This window comes from Pan paniscus, chromosome 13, assembly GCF_029289425.2.
Source record: "Pan paniscus chromosome 13, NHGRI_mPanPan1-v2.0_pri, whole genome shotgun sequence".
Classification (NCBI taxonomy): domain Eukaryota; kingdom Metazoa; phylum Chordata; class Mammalia; order Primates; family Hominidae; genus Pan; species Pan paniscus.
In genome coordinates this window covers 126,499,503-126,518,014 of record NC_073262.2, presented here as the reverse complement: position 1 = coordinate 126,518,014, position 18,512 = coordinate 126,499,503, and the positions used below count along the sequence as shown (strand labels likewise).

The 18,512-nt window shown below is 42.4% G+C and overlaps 1 protein-coding gene across 3 annotated transcripts in view; it reads left to right on the top strand.

Moving 5' to 3' along the window:
• Positions 1–18,512, top strand: part of WDFY1 (WD repeat and FYVE domain containing 1) — a 97,959-nt gene that overhangs the window by 46,875 nt on the left and 32,572 nt on the right. For all 3 annotated transcript variants that reach the window (XR_010109548.1, XR_010109547.1, XM_003818682.5), the window contains exons 7-11: positions 2,766–2,892; positions 4,052–4,157; positions 13,622–13,723; positions 16,316–16,446; positions 18,164–18,272. Coding sequence is in view for 1 of the 3 variants with exons in the window: in XM_003818682.5 (XP_003818730.1) it covers positions 2,766–2,892; positions 4,052–4,157; positions 13,622–13,723; positions 16,316–16,446; positions 18,164–18,272 (575 nt within the window). In the remaining 2 variants the exon portion in view is untranslated. The remainder of the gene's footprint in view (positions 1–2,765; positions 2,893–4,051; positions 4,158–13,621; positions 13,724–16,315; positions 16,447–18,163; positions 18,273–18,512) is intronic.

Sequence of the window (18,512 nt, the reverse complement as noted above, 5' to 3'; positions counted from 1 at the left end):
TCTCAAAAAAATAGAAATAAAAATAAAATAAGTTATTGTGCTGGGAAGACCTTTAAAATTACTTCTAACTGGTAAAAACCTTTTGGAAGAATTGTTGTTATTACTTTAAAAAAATTTGTCAGTTTCTAAGCCCCTGAGCAAGACCTGATAAATACAATTAGAAGAAATGTGTGGGCTGGTTCAGCCTCTGCTTGGGAAACATACCCTGTGTAGGGACTGAGGGAAAAGAATTACTGGGTGGAATTTCATTTCTGTAGTGCAGTGGGTTGGTGAAGCTCTGTGGAGGGGTTTTTAAAGTCCGTTGATTGTATTGAGTGACTCGCCACATACACGTGTAATAAAGAGGTTTCATTAGATGCTGTATTGGGCCATTCTTGCATTGCAGTAAAGAAATATCTAAGACTGGGTAATTTGTAAAGAAAAGAGGTTTAATTGGTTCGTGGATCTACAGGCTGTACAGGAAGCATGGTGCCGGCATGCTTCTGGTGAGGGCCTTAGGAAGCTTACAGTCATAGCAGAAGGTGAGGTGTGAACAGGCACGTCACATGACAAAAGCAGGAGTGGGCGTGTGGGGGTGCCACACACTTTTAAACAACCATATCTCAAGGGAGCTCATTTACTGACTCAAAGAGAGCACCAAGGGGATGGCACTAAACCGTTCGTGAGAAATCCACCCCCATGAGCCAGCTACCAAGCCCCACCTGCAACATTGGGGATTACAGTTTAACATGAAATTTAGAGGCTGGGCCCGATGGCTTACACCTGTAATCCCAGCACTTTGGGAGGCTGAGTTGGGCAGATCACTTGAGGTCAGGAGTTTGAGACCAGCCTGGCAACATGGCAAAACCCCATCTGTACTAAAAATACAAAAAACATTAGCTGGACGTGTTGGCAGGCGCCTGTAGTCCCAGCTACTCAAGGAGGCTGAGGCAGGAGAATCTCTTGAACCCGGGAGGCAGAGGTTGCAGTGAGCCAAGATCATGCCATTGCACTCCAACCTGGGTGACAGAGGGAGACTCCGTCTTAAAAAAAAAATATATATATATATATATGCGAAATTTAGAGGGGACACATGTCTAAACTATGTCAGATGCTAAGCTGTAATGGATTGCAGTTTTCATACAGATCACAAGATCACATTCTGATATGTGTCACAAAGTACAAGCTTTGAGGCCATCTGGTTTATGGAGAACTGGGGAGTTGCTGAAAGAATCAATGATGGACTGATTTATGACCATAGTAAGCGTTTCAGTTGTAACAAGTTATAATAAATGTACACTATGCTTTCTATGTAATCTATTTAGGTGAAATGGAGTATATCAAATCAAGGACCCTGTAGGGGAAAAGAAGAAAAGAGAACAGCAAGTTAAAATAGCTTTGGGCAGGAAAGCAGAGGCCCGTGAAGAAACCACTTTCTGTTTATGACTAATTCTCTCATGACCCCCAGGCTCGTCAGTTTTTTCAGGGTTGCTAAAGGCAGAATGGGTTCTAGTAACTACCAGAATGGGTACTGGTTTTCATGCTGAAAGACCGTATTTATCTGCTCTTAAGCCTCTAACTGAAATGGATGGCACATAGATTACACAGGGTCGAAAGTCATGTGAAACTAACCCCTGAAGCCTTTGCAGAATATTTGTTTCTACTTTTGTTCTGTTTTTGGAAAGTGTATGTGATAAAGTAGTTTCTGTTTGCTTTTGAATATGGCATCATTAATTTTCTATATACCTACCAAAATTATTATTAGCTTGTGTGGCTGGTTCAGTTTTACTAAGTTGATTAATGTTTTTTCTAGACAAACAGCAGTCGATGAACAAGGAAAGGACCTACTGAAAGATGTACCTGTAGAAGGAAAGATTTCCCCAAGGGTTTCAAATTTGATAAGTTAGCCAATACAAAGTATGAAATGTGAAGTTCAGATTTTTCACATAAATTACTTGGCATAATTATGTAGTGTACAACAGACTTTTTTCTGTGGTACTTAATGTAATTTTCTTAAACATAGACATCTTGGGGTAAAACACCTGCCAGGTCCCAGAGACCCAGAATAATCTAGATTTTTTATCTTGTGTAGGTTGGACACAGTAAACTTTACTGGTTTTTGTCACTAAATATTAGTAGCAATTTTTTTCTTCATTCTGAACATTTTGTATGTAAGCTACTTTGTAATTTTTGTCACAGAAGAAGGAAAAACTTCTTTAAAAATCTTTGTATTACAAGCAGTTTTTTTTTTTTTTTTTTGAGACAGAGTCTCACTCTGTCACCCAGGCTGGAGTGCAGTGGTGCTATCTTGGCTCACTGCAACTTCCACCTCCTGGGTTCAAGCAATTCTCCCACCTTAGCCTCCCGAGTAGCTGGGATTACAGGCGCCTGCCACCATGCCTGGCTAATTTGTTTTTTTGGAGAGATGGGGTTTCACCATGTTGGCCAGGCCTAGTCTTGAACTCCTGGCTTCAAGTGATTCGCCCTCCTTGGCCTCCCAAAGTGCTGGGATTACAAGTGTGAGTCACCATGCCCGGCCCAAAGTAGTTTGATGCACCATTGAAAATTGTAATCTTATGACTGTGGATAATGGTGCTGTGTCTTCTGTATGACTCATGATAGCATGGTTGAATGACCGGTTGTACACCATGAAGGTACCTTTTTGCTTAAAGACTCAGCTGCTCCTAGTTTGGTCTTCAGCTGTCAAATGTATACGTCCTGATGTAGAGTTATATTTTACTTCTCCCCTGCCTCCCTCTCTCTCTCTCTCTCTCTCAAATCCCTAGGTAGTGTCGCCTGCCTCTGGTGGGACCCTATTCAGCGGTTACTCTTCTCAGGAGCATCTGACAACAGCATCATCATGTGGGACATCGGAGGAAGGAAAGGCCGGACGCTGTTACTTCAGGGCCATCAGTGCGTGACCACTTGTGGGGGTGGGGAAAGAATCCGAGTTAGTGGGGAGCTAGTGAAAGGCATTAATAGTCTGATACCACTTTCTGCAAACCCCACGTTCTAAGATGGCAATTATCATTGATAGGGCTCAGTTCACTTTTAACTGCTTTCTGTTAGCCCCGAGTATCTGATGTTTAGTAGCAAAAAACGAAACAAAACAAACAAAAAAAAAACAAATGCAGGGCTTTCTTCCTCCTTAGTCCAAAGAGCACTTGCCACTTTTTCTCTCAAGGAGTCACCCTGTTGAAATATCTGGTTAAGGCAGGCATAGGATAGAGATGCAGGTGAGGACTTTGACCATGGAAGGTTGCATGTAACATGATACTAAGCTGTTGTTGAGCTGGGAGCCTAACTTGTTTTTTGTTCTTTGTTTTTTTATTCTAAAATATATTAAATTAAGAAATGTTGTCTAGTTTGACAGTGGAATTCACCTGAGTGATACCATTGTATATTTAGGATCTTGCCCTGTAGCCCTGAAAGAAAAAGAAATACATCTTCACCTTGCTTTCTTTTCTTTCCTTTTTGGCTAGGCTGCAGCTGTTACTATAATCACAGTCAAGCTGAAAATTAGCTGAGGAAACATATTATACACAAGTATAACAGGCCAAGAGCTTGTTTCCTTGGGCGTCCTAAGGGGTAGTATGACAGGCATGCAGGAGGGACAGAGGTCTTCACCCCATCTGTGTGTGTCTGTGTGTGTTTGTGTGTGCACACTAGTGATCTTTGTGGTGTTTGACTCCTTGTTCATATGAATTGTGTTCAGTAGGGGAGTTATACCTCCTTCATTCTTGTTTCTGAACAAGTAGGTAAATCTTATGCATCTGAAAGGGAAATCATGTTGATTGGTCCCAAAAACCATAGCCCTCATCAAATCTCTGGCCTACAATTCTTAATGACCGATTTGAAAGTAGTCGTATATTTTATAGAAAGTATCATTCTGTATTATGAGTTATAAAATGCCAAGTAAAGTTTATACTAGAATTCATTTTACCATGCTAAATAGTCAGTGGTAAAATACCACTTGCTGATTTTAATGAGGAGAGCAATTTGAGCCTAAATGAAGACGGTTCCTGTGTTTTTCCGCATGGAGACAAGTGACTGTTGTGTGTGCTGTTTGCAGTGACAAGGTGCAGTCGCTGTGCTACCTTCAGCTCACCAGGCAGCTCGTCTCCTGTTCCTCGGACGGCGGAATTGCGGTGTGGAACATGGATGTTAGCAGAGAAGAGGTAAGAGACAAGGGCAAGTCCAGGCTGATCGGGGGAGACCCCTAAGAACCTGGCTTCTTCTTGGCTTTTCACCCCGCGAGCTGTAAATGCCGGTCCAGGTGCAGACAGTCCCAGCTTCCCCTTCTGCTAATGGGTTATTTCTGACCAGGTCCTTTGTGTCATTTTGCATTGCTTCCTCTGCTCATTTGAGAGTTTCTACCAATGACATGCAGTATATACAATCAGCGTTTAGGCTGGTTCTCAGCCTTGAGCAATACACTGAGATAACACTTTGAGACAGATTTCTGGCATATCCAGTGATTTGGACTGCATAGAGGTCCTCCGAAGCACCATTGTGGTCCCGTAGCATTCCTGTAGGAAACCCTGAGAGATGCATCAGTGACTGCTGTCAGGGACATAGCTAAACACTTGACAGGTTTCTGGGAAAATATATTTCCATTTCTCTGCTTTTACTTCCCATTGAGTTCTAGTTCACTGAGGCCATGTCGACATAGTATTCTTTTCAGGTGACCTAATTTCTAACTTGGTTCGGCCACTAACTAGTTGTGAGACCTTATTTGGTTAAGTGCCTTAATTTCTCCAAGTATCTGTTCCCTCCTACATAAAGTGGAATTGTGGAATGAAATGACTTCTCAGTTGTCTTCCAGTTCTTCAGACAGACAGTCTAATTGTCTAAACAATCTCTCTCTCTCTCTTTTTTTTTTTTTTTTTTTTGAGACAGGGTCTTGCTTTGTCACCCAGGCTGGAGTGCAGTGGCATGATCTTGGCTCTCTGCAGCCTCAACCTCCCAGGCTTAAGCGATCCTCCCACTTCAGCTTCCTGAGTAGCTGGGGCTACAGGCATACACTACCATGCACAGCTTATTTTTCAATATTTTTTTTTTTTTTGGTAGAGACAGGGTCTTGCTGTATCGTCTAGGCTGGTCTCAAACTCCTGGGCTCAAGCAATCCTCCTGCCTCAGTCTCCCAAATTGCTGGGATTATAGGCATGAGGCACTGTGTACATTCTCTTTTTTAAATATTTTGAAGAATGCTGCAGTGAATATTCTTGACCTTGTCATTGTGTGATTGATCAATTATTTATTTCAGATAAATTTCTGGAAATAGACCTTCTGGGTCCAAGGATATATACATTCTTAAGGCTTTTTATAGATGTCGTCAAATGATTTCCAATCAAGGTTTCCATTCTCATCCCTGCCTGTACTGTCATTATCTTTCTTTTCTAAGTGACATCTACAACTTACGATGTTGTTAGCAAAAAAGTTGATTCCAGAGAAGATTTTAGACCATGAGGGATGTTAATGACTTATAGTTTCACTTCAGAAATATTTGTTGGGCACCTACAGGGTGTCCTTACAGTCAGGAAACTCAAGTGAATGTGTTTAATAAATGGCTTATTGATATTGCATTGCAGTACCTACTGTGTTGCATGACATCACATGATCTGTTCAGTATCCTGTCCTTTATGGCAATATGTTGTTCAGTGTGCTGTGCACCATTGTAATAGACATGCGTTGATGCAGAATTCCCACCAGTCCCTGCACATGTGTCTGCTTTGTATTGTCTCTGATTCTTTGTGAGTCTGATTCTCACTGATTAAACCTTAATTTTTAGCATATTCCAGTAGAAGTAATCAAGGGGCTTTCATCTATTTTTTTTTTAAATGGTGACATTACTCATTTCCAGACTTTATGGCTACCGTACACAAAGATACTTGCCCACAAGAAATTTGTAATCTAGTGGAAGAAATAGACTACCCTATAAATAATAAAATGCAATCCATAATACAGAGACGTACTGATTGTGAGATTTTTTGGTAACTTTGTAAGAAAAGTCAGATAGAGGAAATTTGGATTACATGTCTGCTGGTTAATTTCTCTTTTTGAATTTTCTAAAAATTATTTGGTAAGGCTTAGAATATTTTATTATTAAAAACAGATACATTGGTTCTATAGTATAGGATGTGGCCAGCGCAGTGGCTCATGCCTGTAATCCCAGCGCTGTGGGAGGCTGAGGTGGGTGGATCACCTGAGGTCAGGAGTTGGAGTCCAGCCTGGCCAACATGGTGAAACCCAGTCTCTGCTAAAAAATATAAAAATTAGCCAGGCATGGTGGCAGGTGCCTATAATCCCAGCTACTTGGGAGGCTGAGGCAGGAGAATCACTTGAACCCAGGAGGCGGAGGTTGCAGTGAGCCAAGCTTGCACCACTGCGCTCCAACCTGGGCGACGAGCAAAACTCCATCTAAAAAATATGTATATATATATATAAATTATAGGATGCATAATACTATATTTGCAAAGATTTATTCGAACTGTGTTTTACGTTTATCAGCTACTAGTTATATGCACCAAGAAAAGCTAGTAAACTGTTCTTGGCTCTTGGCCTATTGTTTTTCAGTCTTATTCTGAGAGAGCAGAAAACTCAGAGAAAGGCTGTATTCCCTGGATGATGAGGGGAGGAGACTGTTGGTGCCCAGCACTGCTGGTGGCTTTCCTGAGGGTTTCACAACTTAGATTTCAACCTGCTCTTTTTATCGTTGGTAAATTCTTTTAGAAAAAGTACTTAGAAAGTAGAAGTGGGATTCCTACCGTCGAAGTGCATCACTGTGGAGTGTATTTCTCTATCTAGGGAAAGAAAAAATAGTCCCATCAATCAAGGCATTTCCTGTGTGCACAATTCACTGCGTCTGTAGAAGAGACAGGAAGGCAAATTGTGTCAAAAAGATGCATTATTTTTAGTGGGTTTGTTTGTTTGTTTTTTAATAACTGAGAAAATGTATTGCAAGGATAAACAGGCTATAATCTATAAGGTTCTGACCCTGCCTTAGGATTTTTGGGCTTTTTTTTTTTTTTTTGAGACGGAGTCTAGCTCTGTCACCCAGGCTGGAGTGCAGTGGTGCGATCTTGGCTCACTGCAACCTTCGCATCCTAGTTTCAAGTGATTCTCCCACCTCAGCCTCCCAGGTATCTGGGGCGACAGGCTTATGCCACCATACCTGTACCTGGCTAATATTTTATATTTTTAGTAGAGACAGCGTTTCACCATGTTGACCAGGCTGGTCACGAGCCCCTGACCTCAAGTGATCCGCCCGCCTCAGCTTCCCAAAGTGCTGGGATTACAGGCATGAGCCACCGTGCCCGGCCTTTAGGGTTTTCTAGGACTTTCTTAGACCAGGGCATAGAGGATTGATCCCAGATCCTCTAGCTCTGCAATGCTTGCCTGGAATTTCTCTCCAAGTCCCCTCTCAGTACTAACTGGAGCATTTACTACCCACTGTGGCTTCAACCACTACGCTGTCGAGTTGGAAGCAGATTTGCCTCTCTGCCAGATCATAATGAGAAGGGATCCTTTTTTGGAAGTAGGCACAAAATATAAATGAGCAAGTAACAATAATTAGAATGAATCTTCTTGAAAAGAGAACTTTATTTTAAAACTAGTAGGTTACAGAATGTATAGCATTTTATATACTAGTGCAGTGTGACGAGTGCAGCAGTTAGTGGCAGTAGAGCAATGGAATTTATTCTTGCCATATCTTTGTTCAGATTTGGCAGGTGCAAAAAGATGTAGAAAAGAGAGTGAAGCAATTATAATACCTGATTAATACTCTCTCTTGGTCTTCTCAGCACAAAACGATAGCTTCTTCTTAGATAATAAGTATAAGGATGGCTCATGTTAGCTTACAGTGTAATGCTATATTCTGAGTATTAAGTGAAATAAAGTTAGGGGTATCTCTTATATTAAAATATGTTCTAGAAAGCTATTTGTTTCTGATTTTGATTTTAATTTGTTATCTCAAATTTTTTTAAGCATATATTTTTGTCACTGCAACCTCTGCCTCCTGGGCTCAAGCGATTCTCGTGCCCTCGGTCACCTGAGTAGCTGGGACTGCAGACATGTGCCACCATGCCTGGCTAATTTCTGCATTTCTAGTAGAGACAGGGTTTCACCATGTTGGCCAGGCTGGTCTCGAACTCCTGGCCTTAAGTGATCCACCTGCCTCAGCCTCCCAAAGTGCTGGGGTTACAGATGTGAGCAACTGCGCCCAGCCAAAGTAATATTCTTTCTTAAACCTGTAAACAGAATCATGCTCCCTGAGGCAAGAGCTCAGATCTGTAGGTTGCCCTAGCCCAGGACCATGTTTGGAGACCCCCATAGGTAGAAGTGGATAGGCCTCATATACAGAGGCTGTGTGGAGCATAGGGATACACAGAGAGATGCAGGCTGGACTCCTGGATCTGCCCAGGATCTGCATGTACTCATTGACAGTTGCTTTAATCTCTGAGCCAGTTTCTTTGCCTGTAAAATAGGGATAGTGTTGCTCGGTATCTCCTAGGACATAATGAAAATTAAGTAGAATAAAAAAACATGAAACACTTGGCACATTGCCTGGACTTAGATGTCACTTACTGTATGCCACATAGTATTCTGAACACTTCCCAAATATTAACTCACTTAATCCTTACAACCTTATGAGGTATATACTACTGTTATCCCATTTTACAGATGTATTAGTCCATTCTCAGGCTACTAATAAAGATATACCTGAGACTGGGTAATTTATAAAGGAAAGAGGTTTAATGGACTCACAATTCCACATGGCTGGGGAGGCGTCACAATCATGGTGGAAGATGAAGGAGGAGCAAAGTCATGTCTTACATGGAAGGCAAGAGGGCATGTGCAGGGGAACTCCCCTTTATAAAACCATCAGATATTGTGAGACTTACTCACTACCAGGAGAAAAGCATGGGAGAAACCCACCCCCATGATTCAATTACATCCTACTGGGTCCCTCCCATGACACATGGGGATTATTACAATTCTAAGTGAGATGTGGGTGGGGACACAGAGCCAGACCATAACAGTGGATAAGGAAACCTAGGCACAGAGAAGTTGAGTCACGTGCCTGAGGACAGTGCTGACAAGTGGCAGAGCCAGGATTGGAAGGCAAGAAATCTGACTCCTAGGCTTTGTGATGACTTGCTATGACTATTAGAAATGAATTGAGAGGCCAGACACCGTGATTCATGCCTGTAATCCCAGCATTTTAGGAGGCTGGGACAGGCGAATCTCCTGAGGTCAGGAGTTCGAGACCAGCCTGGCCAACATGGTGAAATCCCAACCCTACTAAAAATAGAAAAAATAGCCAGGCATGGTGGTGGACACCTGTAATCTCAGCTACTTGGGAGGCTGAGGCAGGAGAATCACTTGAACCCAGGAGGCGGAGGTTGCAGTGAGCCAAGATCACGCCATTGCACTCCAGCCTGGGCGACAGAGCGAGACTCCATCTCAAAAAAAAAAAAAAAGAGTTGAGAATTTAGGCCAGGCACGGTGACTCACGCCTGTAATCCCAGCACTTTGGGAGGCTGAGGCGGGCAGATCACTTGAGGTCAGGAGTTTGAGACCAGCCTGACCAACATGGTGAAACCGCATCTCTACTAAAAATACAAAAAAATAGCTGGGTGTGGTGGTGGGCACCTGTAATCCCAGCTACTCAGGAGACTGAGGCAGGAGAATTGCTTGAACCTGGGAGGCAGAGGTTGCAGTGAGCTGAGATCATGCCAACGCACTCCAGCCTGGACAACAAAGCAAGGCTGTGTCTCAAAAAAAAAAAAAAAAATTGAGAATTTAAAAATGGCTTATCTGTATTTATTTTTAAAATCCTTGCTTGAAATTGAATCACTTGAAAACATTAAAATGTTAGGAAATCCATTGATGTACTGCTTAACAGACATTGCTGGAGATAGAGGCCTTTTGTGTTAAAGGAATGCTCTGGGTAATTGAAACATAATTCAAATGCCAGCCCCTTATGAAGACAATCACTTTGATGAAAATGTACAGCTGGGCACAGTGGCTCACGCCTGTAATCCCAGCACTTTGGGAAGCTGAGGCAGGCAGATCACTTGAGCCCAGGAGTTCAGCCTGAGCAGCTTGGAGAAACCCTGTTTGTACAAAAAATTTGCTGGGTGTGGTGGTACATATCTCTAGTCCCAACTACTAGGGCAGCTGAGAGGAGGGAGGTTCGCATGAGACAGAGGTTGAGGCTGCAGTGAGCCATGATTGTGCCCCTGCAGTCCAGCCTGTGTGACAAAGCGAGACCCTGTCTCAAAAAAAAAAAAAAAAGTGTAAATTTAATGTAATTTACTAATTTCTTGATGATGCAGGTTCACCATTCTGACCACAAATGTTGCATGTGTGTTTCATGGTAATACAATTTTGTATTTGTGTAGAAAACTGTTTCATGTAGGACTGAGAACGTTTTTCCTGAAACTATGTTCTTGCCTTCAATTCTACCCACCTTAGTCCCTTTAATCTGTTATGTCCTAGGAAACAAATTTTAAAAATTTGTGGATCAAACCAGGCCAATAATGTCATAAATGAGAGGCTAAGGGGGGAAAATGCAGACATTTCATTCAGTGATTTTTCTTTATTTTTTTAAACCAAATTTTAACTCAAGAAAAATAGAAAATTTAATCCTCCCTCTGTTTTGGTTGAGAGCGAGATTTCTGAATTCCAGACCAGTAAAGTTTAAGATTTTTATTTTAAGTAATACTTAATAGACACTGTGTGGTCAAGGAAAATAGAAAATCCAGCCATTAACTGTAGACAAAAGAAGTGAATTTCTAAAGCACTGAGCAATAATGGGCAAGTTTGCAAGTCAGTTCTTTTTTACACTTAATATTTTTGTGCACTAAATTAAACATCGAATTCCCTGCTGCTAAGTATGGAAAGTATAAACGGGAACAAACTTTCATCTATTAGTCTGTTTCCATTAAAGCCTTCATTGTGTCGTCCTTAAAGCACATTAGCCCTTACTGAAGTTGTTTGGAGATGGCTTAGTGAATACATTTTTGTGCTGCTTTTTGGTCCATGTGACTGTGGTTTTGCAAGAGTTACGCTTGGGCATGTCCCAGACATAAGAACTTTCCTTCCTCCGGCAATTAAATACCCTGTGCCATTGGCAGCACGGCCTGCTGTGTCTCTCTTAGGGACAGTGTCCCCAGGTAGTATCCCCACACATCACCAGCCTCCATCACCACCTGCCTTGCATTGATCACAGAAACAAAGAAGTAATTCCATATCAAGAAAATAATCTTTCTCACATAGATACACATCTCTTTATTCTTCTTTCATCCCTTCTCATCTCCAACATTCCCCAGTTATTTAAGGAAACTTTTCTTCTATCTCAGCCTATTTCAGTCTACTTGTGAGTGCCTTCTGCACGCCCCCCTCAAAAAAAGACCTTTCTAATGTCTGTTATATGTAGAAATATTTCTAGTGACAGATCTAAAATAAGAAATAGGAAGGCCAAAAGTTTTGATGCAATAGGAGAGAAAATGAAGAACTAGGGGCACCCATCATTCAAACCACCAAATATATTAATATATATTTTAGAAAAAATATTTTCTACTATTTTTGTTGCACATATATAATGTTAAGTGATTGGGGTTAAACAGGCTTTTTTTTTTTTTTTTTTTTTTTTAGACGGAGTTTCACTCTTGTCGCCTAGGCTGGAGTGCAGTGGTGCAATCTCTGCTCACTGCAACCTCCACCTCCCAGTTTCAAGCGATTTTCTCTCCTCAGCCTCCTGAGTAGCTGGGATTATAGGCATAGGCATGTGCCACCACGCCTGGCTAATTTTGTGTTTTTAGTAGAGATGGGGTTTCACTATGTTGGCCAAGCTGGTCTTGAACTCCTGACCTCAGGTAATCCGCCTGCCTTGGCCTCCCAAAGTGCTGGGATTACAGGTGTGAGCCACTGCGCCCGGCCTAAACAGGCTTTTAGCAGGTTTGTCTTAGAATTGAGTGTAGTTTGTAATTTTTTGTTTAGAGAAATATTTTCTAAGTTTTTATTTTGTTTTGTTTTGTTTTTTGAGACAGAGTCTTGCTCTTGTCGCCCAGACTAGGGTGCAATGGCATGATCTTGGCTCACTGCAACCTCCGCCTCCTGGGTTCAAGTGATTCTTCTGCCTCAGCCTCCCAAGTAGCTGGGATTACAGGTGTGCGCCACCACACCTGGCTAATTTTTGTATTTTTAGTAAAGACGGGGTTTCACCGTGTTGGCCAGGCTTGAACTCCTGACCTCAGGTGATCCGTCTGCCTCGGCCTCCCAAAGTGCTGAGATGACAGGCGTGAGCCACCACACCTGGCCTATTTTCTAAGTTTTTTAACAAATTAATTTTGAGACTGCTTCCTCTGTTTCAGCAAAAATGCATTAAAAACCTACTGTGTGACAGGCTGTGGCTAGATCAAGATGAATAATACCAAAAAGTAACTCATTGGTTAGAGGGGAGAAGAAACGTGCACCAAGAGTTCCAGTACCAGAGCTTGCTGCTCAGTGAAGCTTCAGGATGCCTGTGTGGCCCCAGGAGGGAGGGATGTGCTGCTGTGGCTGGGAAGGGAAGGGGGGCAAATCTGCCGGCATAGTCCCTACCCAGAGCAACTAGGTGATGGGGTTTTGTCAGATCTCTTCTATTAGTCACCTGTGACCCTGCAAGCCTTTCCAAGTGGTAGGTCACCAGATTCTGCTGCATGCACTGGGTTTCTACTCAACTGGATTTGGAGTTCAAACATCTTTGGCATAAAAAAGAAATACATAAAGACAACCCTTAAGGGTTCATAATAAAAACTGATTTACTCCCTCCTATCTATAGATTACAAATTGAACACCCTGTAACCATGGCTAAAATTGTCATGATTACTCAACACACAATTAAGGCTGGGCGCAATGGCTCATGACTGTAATCCCAATGCTTTGTGGGGCTGAGGCAGAAGGATTATTTGAAGCCAGGAGTTCAAAACAAGCCTGGGAAATATAGTGAGATCCTGTCTCTACAAAAAAATAAAAATAAAAAATTAGCTGGGCATGGTGACACTCACCTGTGGTCCTAGCTATTCGGGAGGCTGAGGCAGGAGGATCATTTGAGCTTGAGAGATCAAGCTTGCAGTGAGCCATGTTCACAACACTGCACTTGAGCCTGAGTGACAGAGTGAGACCCTGTCTCAAAAAAGACCCCCCCCACACACACAATTAAACATAATATTGAATATGACAACTAGCTAGAATATTTCGTGGAATTAAAAAGAAATGCTAACTGGCCGGGCATGGTTGCTCATGCTTATAATCCCAGCACTTTGGGAGGTCAGGAGTTTGAGACCAGCCTGGCCAACATGGCAAAACCCCATGTCTACTAAAAATACAGAAATTAGCCTGGAGTGGTAGTGCATACCTGTAGTCCCAGCCACTTGGGAGGCTGAGGCAGGAGAGTTACTTGAATCCAGGAGGTGGAGGTTGCAGTGAGCCAAGATCACATACTGCACTCCAGCCTGGGAGACCAAAAAAAAAAAAAAGAAGAAGAAGAAAAGAAATACTAACCCTGGCAAGGTCTAGAACTGTTGTATTAATTTTGAAACATGGGAGTAAATATAGACACACTGATGGTGCCTTTGACTTTCTGCTCCCCCAGGCTCCTCAGTGGTTGGAAAGTGATTCTTGTCAGAAATGTGAGCAGCCATTTTTCTGGAACATAAAGCAGATGTGGGACACCAAGACGCTGGGGCTAAGACAAGTGAGTAGCCACTGTCGAGTCATCACTGGCTTGATTGTGTATTTCACTATTTGCATACTTAATCTGGGGTTTTTTTGAAACACACTTTGTTTTTGCAAATGCTATTAATTCCTACATTTTCTATGTCTTTATCATTGTGTGACTAACAATGAGGAAGACCTTTCCCAGGGCCAGTGAGACTGTTACCTCACTTTTCCATTGCTTGTCCTGTATTGGAAAGGCAGGGGTGCGTAGAAAATCCTGAGAGCCTATTTTTAAACAGATAAAAGATCTTTCAGTTTAAGACTATTACTTATTAAAGTCAGTGTTGTATGCTAGCCAAGAACAAAATTAGAATAAAGTCATACAGTTATATACCTTATGCTGTCACAAACAGATAAAAAGTAATAATTTAGTCCTCACTTGAATGCCTGACCCTATGAGTTTTAGATTATTTTAAATTGTTCCCTTATAAGCATACCTGGAATATTTTTATTAAGCATGTTTTGAGTACTGTTTTTTAAATTTTTTAATTAAAGAAATATGTTCCAAATAGCCTGTAGATTTCAAAGGTGCTGTTAAAGGATTCTTGTAATACTAAAGTTCTACAAAAAAAAAAAAAAAAAAAAAAAGCAGGTAAGTAAAAAAGAATGCTGATTTTATTCCTTTTATTATTGGTTGCATCTCTATGAGCGATTAGCCTAAAGTTTGTATGTGTTAATAAATTTTTTTGGCCCTGCATGGTGGCTCAGGCCTGTAATCCCTGCACTTTGGGAGGCCGAGGCAGGTGGATCACCCGAGGTCAGGAGTTTGAGACCAGCCTGGCTAACATGGCGAAACCCTGTCTCTCCTAAAAATACAAAAATTAGCTGGGCGTGGTGGCGGACGCCTGTAATCCCAGCTACTCGGGAGGCTGAGGCAGGAGAATCACTTGAACCCAGGAAGCGGAGGTTGCGGTGAGCCAAGATCATGCCACTGCACTCCAGCCTAAGTGACAGAGCGAGACTCCATCTCAAAAAATAAATTAATTAATAAATAAAATCTAAAAAATTTTACTCACAGAGGTACTCCACAGCAAGGTCTCATATGAGACTGGCAGGCAAGAAGGGAATTACTAGTGCTCAGACCATTATAAAGCTCTGAAATAGCACCTGAGTTCTGTCTGTCATTAGCCAAGTTCTCACAATGCATGGCTGATGGTAATTAGTGCAGTATAATTAATAGGTGAAGTATTCCCTACTTCTAAAGGAAACACAGAGAAATGGATTTTACTTCCATTTATTAACAGTTAACAGAAGAGAGAACAGGTGCTGGTCACTAAACTTTTGGCAGTAAAAGAATATGTCAAAATCGGTAATAATAATTGGACTATTTTGTAATGTTCTTGAGGCTTATTTCCAGAATCACAGTTTGAGAGATTTTAGAAAATAGCAAAATACATGATTATGGGCATTAGTTTCTTAATGAGAGCATAGTGCATTTAAAACTTATTTTAGACTGGGTATGATGGCTTATGCCTATAATCCCAGCATTTTGGGAGGCCAATGTGGAAGGGTGGCTTAAGCCCAGGAGTTTGAAACCAGCCTGAGCAACATGATGAGACCCCGTCTCTATAAAAATAAATAAATAAAACTTATTTTAAAACCCTTTAGGCTGGGCATGGTGGCTCACACCTGTAATCCTAGCACTTTGGGAGGCCGAGGCAGGAGGATCACTTGAGCCTAGGTGTTCAAGACCAGCCTGGACAACATAGCAATACCCTGTCTCTGCAAAAAAATCAAAAAATTAGCCAGACATGGTGGCAGACACGTGTAGTGCCAGCTACTTGGAAGGCTGAGGTGGGAGGATCGCTTGAGTCTGGGAGGTCAAGGCCACAGTGAGCTGTACGCCATTGCACCTTTGCATTCCAGTCTAGGTGACAGAATGAGACCCTGTCTCTGAAAAAAAAATAATAATAATGCCTTTTTTTATGATGGGGGATAAATTTTTCTTTCCCTAAATCTACAGTGATTAGGCTCCTAAATGAACTAAATTTGGTGTTAATAATATTGTTTGTTAACATGTAGACAGATAATATGAATGAATGAAAAGCAACATTTGACCAGTACAGCAAAGTTTTTTGGAAATCCTTGACTAGTGTCAGAATTGTCTATCTTGTGAGTGTTAATTGATACATTGAATTGGGGTGATTGCAATTCAAGGCATATCCTCCCCGCTCCTGTTGCCCTACTTTAGAGGGAAACCATGTGCTTTAAAGCAAAAGCTAGGCCAGGCGCAGTGGCTCACGCCTGTAATCCCAGCACTTTGGGAGGCTGAGGCAGGTGGATCATGAGGTCAGGAGTTCGAGACCAGCCTGACCAAGATGGTGAAATCCCATCTCTACTAAAAATACAAAAATTAGTCAGGCGTGGTGACAGGCACCTGTAATCCCAGCTACTTGGGAGGCTGAGGCAGGAGAATTGGTAGAACCCGGGCGCCAGAGGTTGCAGTGAGCCGAGATCACACCACTGCACTCCAGCCTGGGTGACAGAGTGAGACTCTGTCTCAAAACAAAACAAAAAACAAAAAGCGAAAGCTAACACCCTGTTTTCCTCCTCCCGGTCACCTGTGAAGCATCACTGCAGGAAATGCGGGCAGGCTGTCTGCGGGAAGTGCAGCAGCAAGCGCTCAAGTTACCCAGTCATGGGCTTCGAGTTCCAAGTCCGGGTTTGTGATTCTTGTTACGACTCCATCAAAGACGAAGAGTGAGTGTTTGCATATTTTTGTCTCATTGCCTCTTATTACATCTGTCTAATGGTTCTCTGAAATGTGAAGAGCTTCAGAAGTAATAGGATATGTTTACCCATGTGTTTGTTTCTCCTGAATTTCCTAAGCCATTTTATTTGTTGTTTGTTTTTTGAGACAGAGTCTTGCTCTGTCACCCATGCTGGAGTGCAGTGGCGTGATCTCGGCCCACTGCAACCTCTGCCTCCCGGGTTCAAGCGATTCTCCTGCCTCAGCCACCCGAGTAGCTGGGATTACAGGCGCCCCTCACCACCTGGCTAATTTTTGTATTTTTAGTAGAGATGGAGTTTCACCATGTTGGCCAGGCTGGTCTCGAACTCCTGACCTCAAGTGATCTACCCACCTTGGCCTCCCAAAGTGCCAGGATTACAGGCGCGAGCCACCGTGCCTGGCCCCTAAGCCATTTTTGAAGAGAGGACCTGCCCTAGCTTTATGACTTAAGACCATGACTATGCATCTTAAGTTGCCCCTCTGACTGGGCAGCTTTCTCCTGAACACAGTGAGGAATGCTAAGTTACATGGTCCAGTAACTGAGTGGATACCCTGAGCCTCCGCATCCCACTGGCTGCTATGCAGGGATAAGTCCATGCACCTGTGGATGGCAGTGGTTGAGCTGGTTCTCTATAAAAGTATCCAGTGCCCAGACCTTTGTTTACACATGCATGTACATTTACTGGGAAAACTCTAGAGACCAATGTTCTTTCTTCCACAGAAATCTGGCCTAGCAGTCTATTCTTAAATTGCTCTTTGTGTGTAAGACACATCTGTTTGATACCCCACTCTGCCCTGACTTTTAGGCAAATCCGTTAGGACAGAACCACTATTTTCTTTCCTTCCCTTTGAATCATCTTTTAAAGCAGCAGAGGCAAATGTTGGCAGAGGTTCACATTGGAAAGCTAGTGCATCACGACTGGTGTTGGTAAATGAACTAGTGATGGGATTGGGGCAGCTGGGCTTTGAAGCGGGTGCTGTAAGAGGCACTGCTCCTGTGCATGGCAGAGGTTTCAGGGAAAACGGCAGCTCTCTGATGTTTTGCCCATGCTGTATGATTTTATTCAATGCAGTTCTTCTTTTATATTGAAGATTCTTGTTTTTATATCTAGGAATGTATCAGCCTTTCCAGTAAAAAAAAAAAAAAAAAATCAGTTATTTTGGGAATTTTATAAAACAGTCTTGTGATTTAACATGCTTTCTGTCATCATTAAATTATAAGGTTAGTTTTCAAAACCATAGCCACAATTTTAGGAGCAAATTTTAACACTATTATCATAAGCATTTACTTTTTTTTTTTTTTTTTTTTTTTGAGACTGAGTCTTGCTTGATCACCTGGGCTGGAGTGCAGTGGTACAATCTCGGCTCACTGCAGCCCCCACCTCCCAGGTTCAAGCGATTCTCCTGCCTCAGCCTCCCGAGTAGCTGGGATTACAGGCGTGTGCCACCACACAGAGCTAATTTTTATATTTTTAGTAGAGACGGGGTTTCACCATGTTGACCAGGCTGGTCTTGAACCCCTCACCTCAAGTGATCCACCCGTCTCGGCCTCCCAAAGTGCTGGGGGTACAGACATGAGCCACTGCACCTGGCCATATTTGCTTATTTTATGTTGCTAAAAAAGCTTACCCCACTAGCTCTAGGTACAGTCAAGTAAATTTTCAGTGATCTCTTTTCTCTTGTTAGTCGGACTTCTCTAGCGACCTTTCATGAAGGAAAACATAACATTTCCCACATGTCCATGGACATTGCCAGGGGACTGATGGTGACCTGTGGGACCGACCGCATTGTAAAGGTAAGCTGGCTAATTGTCTGTCAGCATCTCAGTTAAGATTGCCTATTACCATGCTGTGAATGTGCAGGAGACAGTCACTCTTTCTGACTGGCAAGCTTTATAAGCAAATGATTGCCAGTTTAAAACCTTGAGTAACAAATTGCTTGCCTCTGAGTTTCCATGCATTCATTGGTGGTCAATCCCAATGGCACCTCCCTCTGCAGTGTCTGTCTGGCAGAGTGAGTCTGGCACCCTGTATAT